Source organism: Vespula vulgaris, chromosome 4 (assembly GCF_905475345.1).
Source record: "Vespula vulgaris chromosome 4, iyVesVulg1.1, whole genome shotgun sequence".
Classification (NCBI taxonomy): domain Eukaryota; kingdom Metazoa; phylum Arthropoda; class Insecta; order Hymenoptera; family Vespidae; genus Vespula; species Vespula vulgaris.
Window position 1 is genome coordinate 3,050,738 of NC_066589.1, and position 7,212 is coordinate 3,057,949.

Genomic DNA, 7,212 nt, shown 5'->3' on the forward strand with positions numbered 1-7,212 from the left:
GAAAGAGGATTTCGCAATCGCGTAACTTGGGTGGATATAACAATGATCGATGTTCGATCTGTAAGTAACGTTTAAACCGCTTGAACGTGCCCTCGGGATCACTACGGACGGTGTTTTGCCTTACGGCTTAGCGACATATAACTTCAACTACAATTTTTAAGGTTTGAGGCAGGGTTGAGAAATTCGAGCGGATAAAATGGGATTGCCTGAAAAAATGGATAAAGAAAAGTGATCGATGTTCAAAGATTATCTTTTACATAATGTTGAAATTTTATGCACATAGATAAGGAAAAAGAAATATTTATTCCAGGAACCTTGACGCAAACAAATCCGACGACTTCTTCGCTATGTTCATGTGCTTCATAGCGAATCGGGAATATCTCAATGGCAATTCTTATGACGAGACATTAATAATACATAAATTTCAATGACGTCGATATTATCGTCACCTTAAATGCTATCTACTGATCTCTTTTGCGGTAGGTTACAACGGCTTGTAGTTTCGCTTTTTGAGTTCGATCGTTATCGGAAAGGATCAGAATCGTTCACGATGACCCGCAAACCTTCTATGGGGATCAAAAGATAACCGGGTTTGTTTGTCTCACCGCCATTTTAGCCACACCCCGAAACTCAACTTTTCTCTCTTGCCTTTCTCTTCTCTCTCTCTTTCTCTCTCTTTTTCTTTCTCTCATTTTTTGTGATCACAAAGAAATGATATCGATATCGTCGTGAAATCGAAGATTATAAAAATCGGAAAACCTCGTAAATTATTCTCAAAACCGATCTCGTAAAAGAGATTTGATTCGTACGTAAGGATAAAGATGAGGAAAATATTCTTTCCCTTTCTTTTCTAGAAACAGTCTATTCGGTGAGAAAAGTATGTTCTACGACAGGAGTTGGGAAATGTTAAGAGAAAGAAAGAAAGAGAAGGGAGTAAAAGTTGTTACGATGATTCACGTTTCGATCAAGGACTATGCAGAAAGGTGAAAAAGAAAATGGAAATAAGGGTGGACAGGTTTCTCAATAAACTTTAAAGTATTCACATCGCTAATCATTATTTATTTTATTTAAAATATTCTACGATATCTATTGAGATTGATTCTATCCAAAAGTGGTACAAGTATCATACGCGTGATTTAAAGCAACGATACGAAAAATTTTTATTTTGATAAATTTGATAAGGGCGTTTATAAAAGCTTCATTTATCTACTAACGGTAAAGTACATATATAATCTTATCGTCGATAAAATAGTATAACTATTAAAATTCACTGTAAACAAGATTTTGTAGATCAATTGTCGATAAGATAGGACTGCGATAAAGAGATTGGTTTCCGAAGATGTCGCTACTAAATAATTCTAATTACTTGATTTTGATGGCGCAAGCGCGAAGTTTCCTACACTTTGATAAGACCAAACAGTATCTCGCTCTCTCAGTTCTCTAGTGGCCGGTTTGAGAAGGACTGCTACCAGAGAAAAATTTAGTTGTTTGCAAATCTTTTCATTAGCGCTTGCGCTCCACATTTAGAACGAGAATTTGCGTCGCTAACGACTAACAATGTCGTATTGCACGCGAATTATTACTGCACAGGTATGCCTCGCATTTTTAATTTACAATCACTAGCAAACAAAGAAGAACTTTGTAAAAGTATTATCGGTTCAATGACGAGTTAACGAACAAGTTCGCATGAGAATATTCTATTAATGAGCTTCTCGAACTTGTTCTCTTGACCTCTTTCTTTCAGGAGGTCATTAGTGATGCCAAAATAGTATTAAATGTTAAACTAAAGATGACCAATATGAACGATAAATCGAAGTTCTTCGCGAATAATTTTCCATATTGATCCGATTATATTTTTCTTTCATTTATATACGTTTCTTCTATTTATTGAGTTTTCTTATATTAATACTTGAAGTGATTATTTAATTGTAAAGTAAAATAGAACGTTTGAAGAACGAAAACAGAAGAATATCGTTCTGTCATGTGACACTGTCACAATATACTTTAATTGATTCTTAATTTCGTGATTATATTCTTAGCTGACAAGTTAAATACATCCTTTTTGTGTATTATGAACGTAATTCTTATGTTATTCTTTTCGTTATGCAGATTAATTATCTTTCTCTGCACAAAAATTATTCGAGAATACAATTTATCTTATTCGAAGACTCATTATATAATCGAGATATAAAAGTCGTATGCATATACATATTATACCCTCGCTATATTTCTAGGTTATAATTTCGAACATTTTATAGTGTATCGTTCATTGGCGCGTTATATGAATGAGACTTTTCCTTTCTCACTTCGAGAAACGTTTGCGGAATATAACGCAAGTTTCTTATGTAATACGATTTCACGAGAGATAAAACTTTATTAGATATTCTTCAATGGCGCATCGATCTAAATAAAGATACATTATTATAATTAAATATAATTTAAACCAACTGATGCAATTTTTATTATAATAATAGTTATCTATAAGTTGTGGAATTTCTTTCTCTTATTGTTATCTTTAGTAAATCATTTTGTTTGATATCTCTTACAGGAAATTGCATCATTAGTATATTTTTCTGAAGTATAGATAAAACAATAATTACAATAATTAATTAATTTTATGTTTAAGACTATCTTTAAAAATATGTAACACCATGCATAATAGTTTTGCATTATGAGAATTTTGACATTGTATATTTGATGTAGTCCTATCTATTAATAGCATAATAGACAATATAGCAGGCATATAAGAATTCCTACATATCAAAAGATGTTGTAACGTGGATGTTGACAGTGAGATTGATACAGTGTATTCATACTGATTGAATTTTTTTCTCTATTCGTATCGTAATAGAATATCATATTTCATATGCATGTTTATTCTCAAGTGCATGCAAAATCCTTCGACGTTTATTAAGTGTAACTATGTTGCAATTGCTAATAGAAATGTATTCATTTTCTAGAAATTCGCTATCTTTGCGACAGACATCCAACAAAGATGCTTCAGTGCAAGTCCTTTAAGCTTTGGTGCTGCCAAAGTAGCTATGTCAAAATTCGACAAGACAAGCTACTTACCATATGAAAAATTAGAAGACACTCTCAAGATCGTTAAAAAAAGGTAAAGATTAATTTTCAATTTGATTTAATATTCAGATATGTCATTTTTCGTAAAATATAATTTCTTTCTTTAATAATAATTAAACATCATTACAGATTAAACCGGCCATTAACATTATCTGAAAAAATATTATACTCTCATCTTGATGAGCCAGATAAGCAAGACATTGTGCGTGGTACAAGTTATCTTAGATTACGTCCAGATCGTGTTGCAATGCAAGATGCTACTGCACAGATGGCTATGTTGCAGTTTATTAGTTCTGGTAAATTTTATTATCAGTTTATAGATGATGGTTTTATTTACTTTAATTAAGCGAAAGGTTATTAGATGAGTGTTATATAATACTCAAATTCAGAATATAGACTTTTAGCATTTAATAATCTTTTAGTTTAAACTATTTTAACATTTATTTTGTATAGGTTTACCAAAAGTAGCAGTCCCGTCGACCATTCATTGTGATCACTTAATCGAAGCTCAGACTGGTGGTGTAGAAGATTTGAAACGAGCAAAGGATCTCAACAAAGAGGTCTACAACTTCTTAAAAACGGCTGGTGCTAAATATGGAGTTGGTTTTTGGAATCCTGGTTCGGGTATCATTCATCAGATTATCTTGGAGAATTATGCCTTTCCTGGGCTTTTAATGATCGGTACTGATTCTCATACACCAAATGGAGGTGGTCTGGGATGCCTATGTATAGGCGTGGGTGGTGCCGATGCTGTTGATGTAATGGCAAATATACCATGGGAATTGAAATGTCCTAAGGTTATTGGAGTTAAATTGACAGGGAATTTAAAGGGATGGACCAGCCCAAAGGATATTATCTTAAAAGTAGCTGGTATCCTCACTGTTAAAGGAGGTACGGGTGCCATCGTCGAATACTTCGGACCTGGTGTTGACAGTATCAGCTGTACTGGAATGGCTACAATTTGTAACATGGGTGCCGAGATTGGTGCTACTACGTCTGTATTCCCCTATAATTACCGTATGCAAGATTATCTCAAAGCAACGGGTCGTGGTGAAATAGCCAGTGAAGCCGATAAATATAAAGAAAAGCTTTTGACTGCTGATTCAGGCGCTAATTACGATCAGATTGTCGAATTGGATCTTAACACCTTAGAACCTCATGTTAATGGACCGTTTACACCTGATCTTGCTCATCCTATTTCTAAATTGGGTATTCATTATATATTTTGTGCTTTAATTCGTTTGTGTTTAATATAAATATATAGAGTTCTCGTTTGACATAATTTTGTTTCAGGGAGTACTGCTAAACAGAATGGTTGGCCTAATGAAATCAAAGTTGGTCTTATTGGCTCCTGCACAAACAGTTCGTACGAAGATATGGGTCGTTGCGCTAATATCGCTAAACAAGCTTTAAAACACGGGTTGAAAGCAAAATCTGCATTCAATGTCACACCAGGATCCGAACAAATTCGTGCTACAATAGAACGCGATGGAATTGTAAGCTATTTTTCGACTAACGTTACAAATCGTTACTCAATCAGTATTTTAAAATTAGTCTTGTTACCAATTATCAAATCTCTTTAAGAAAGATTACTACTCGTTTAAATGAAATTTTAATTCCAATATTATGATGAAGCACTTGAATGTGGTTTGTTACATTCTTAAAAATTGATCCCTAAAACCAACAAAAAAATTTTTGTCATTTTAATATTCTTTTTATAACATGTGTTGTGTGTACATTTCTGAATCAGTGCCAAATATCGATACATATATATGTATATTCACTTACTTTGTTATCTTTAATTATGTGACTTGCGCCAGTTCTTAATCTGGATCAAATGAATGTAATCAAAAAAAAAAAAAGAATGACGAGACAGAGACATTTTTATAATTTTCGTTTCGTTTTAGGCAAAAATTCTTCGAGATTTTGGTGGCACCGTACTCGCTAATGCTTGCGGACCTTGCATTGGACAATGGGACCGCAAGGACATTAAAAAAGGGGATAAGAACACTATAGTTACATCTTACAATCGTAATTTTACAGGACGTAATGATGCTAATCCTGCAACTCATGCATTTGTTACAAGTCCAGAACTCGTCACTGCCCTGTCTATCGCTGGTAGATTAGACTTTAATCCCGTGAAAGATAAATTGAAAGGAAAAGATGGCAAAGAATTTCTTTTGGATGATCCTTTCGGTCAGTTACATATATTTATCGATTTTCTACGTAATTATTTAAGCGAATATTAAATAACGTGTCAATTCATCAAGTAATACAACTCATTGTATTACAAGCTTCATACATCAGCAAAAAACTTCTATTGTCTGTATAACAAGCGAACGCTGGTATTGACAGAATTGTCGCTTATCTCTAAATGCTTAATTTATAATTAATTAATAATTTCTTGATAAGTCGCTAAGTAACTAATCTTTTGATGCATTAACGCTTAATCTTAATATACAGGCGATGAACTTCCCAGCCGTGGATTTGACCCTGGCTTAGACACATATGATGCACCTCCCTCAGATGGTAGCAAAGTAAAAGTTGATGTAGATGTAAAAAGTCAAAGATTACAACTACTAGAACCATTTGACAAATGGGATGGTAAAGATCTTTCAGAGATGACAATTCTTATTAAAGTGAAAGGAAAATGCACCACTGATCATATTTCGGCAGCTGGACCTTGGCTAAAATATCGTGGTCATTTGGACAACATTTCCAACAATATGTTCATTGGGTTAGCATTATGTTTATATGATAAAAATGATAATTTATCAATTATATTCGCCAAGCTTATATTATTATTATTATTTTCAATTCTCAGGGCTGTCAACTCGGAAAACGGTGAAATGAATAAAATAAAAAATCAATTAACGGGTGAATGGGGTGCAGTGCCTGATGTAGCAAGGCATTATAAGAAAAACGGAGTTAAATGGGTCGCTGTGGGCGATGAGAACTACGGTGAGGGATCTTCTCGTGAACACGCTGCTCTTGAACCACGCCATTTAGGAGGTCGCGCTATTATCGTAAAAAGTTTCGCACGTATCCACGAAACGAATTTGAAAAAACAGGGATTACTGCCTTTAACATTTGCGAATCCAAGCGATTACGATAAAATACAACCTACAGATAAAGTCAGTCTTCTCGGTCTGAAGGATTTAGCTCCTGGCAAGGTAAACTATACATTGATAAAATAAAATGATAAAAGATGTTTCGTACATTAATCAACAATAACTAAACATGACGTTCTTTTATTCTTGCAGCCTGTGAAAGCCGAGATCAAACACCAAGATGGAAAAGTCGATGTGATTAGTTTAAATCACACAATGAACGAACAACAAATAGATTGGTTTAAAGCTGGTTCCGCTTTGAACCGTATGAAAGAAATTGCTGCGGGAAAATAAAATCATTATTTTCTTCTAAGAAAAAGCGGATATAAAGCGTCAAGTGGAGAAACGTACATAATTTTAACTAGTTACGGGTAGATCGTTTGTAAGCCGCTCGAAAACTGTTCAAATCTGCAACATTGTTAATCTTCATAGATTTACTCTCATTCGGACAAATGTACGCGATGATCACGCAACATTTCAACTTCATTAATGTAGAAATGCACAACTTAATTGTTACTTCCATTTCCAGGATACTTTAAAGCTTAAAATGAATTATCAATTAATCTGGTCCATAGATTTTAAGTAACAAATGTATTTATAGAATTTCATTTTGGGGGGGGGGGGGGTAGGAAGATCAATAGAATGCCGATCTTTTTTTTCATAGTCATTTCGTGCGTCGGAGTTCTCTGCTTCTCGTCGGGTAAAGAATAGTTTTAATAACGTTAGTTAATGGAATGCAATTTTGATGTGCCAATAGATTTATTTTAAATCGTGTCATGGTAGATCGTATACGTCATGATAGATAGGGGTTGTTCGAGTTGGCGATATTAGAATTTCTCTTTATCCGACATGTTACTATGTACATATTCACAAAGACGTAGTTCTATTGTTCATGTAAAAACTTTTAAGTACGAATTATATAAATTATATGGTTATCGACTGACTTAAAAAAAACAAAAAAATATGTAAAGTTGCTGTCAACGATGAGAGGACAAATAAAATACTCGACATCATTCTAAGT

At 33.7% G+C, this 7,212-nt stretch overlaps 1 protein-coding gene across 1 annotated transcript; it reads left to right on the top strand.

Annotated features, from left to right (window-relative positions):
• Positions 1 to 1,424: 1,424 nt before the first annotated feature.
• LOC127063136 (probable aconitate hydratase, mitochondrial) lies at positions 1,425 to 7,210 on the top strand. The gene is made up of 9 exons (XM_050992507.1): positions 1,425 to 1,590; positions 2,961 to 3,115; positions 3,211 to 3,377; positions 3,535 to 4,290; positions 4,375 to 4,577; positions 4,989 to 5,277; positions 5,545 to 5,818; positions 5,906 to 6,254; positions 6,345 to 7,210. The coding sequence occupies exons 1-9, from the start codon at positions 1,558 to 1,560 to the stop codon at positions 6,483 to 6,485; spliced, it is 2,367 nt and encodes a 788-aa protein (XP_050848464.1). The 5' UTR covers positions 1,425 to 1,557; the 3' UTR covers positions 6,486 to 7,210.
• Positions 7,211 to 7,212: the final 2 nt, after the last annotated feature.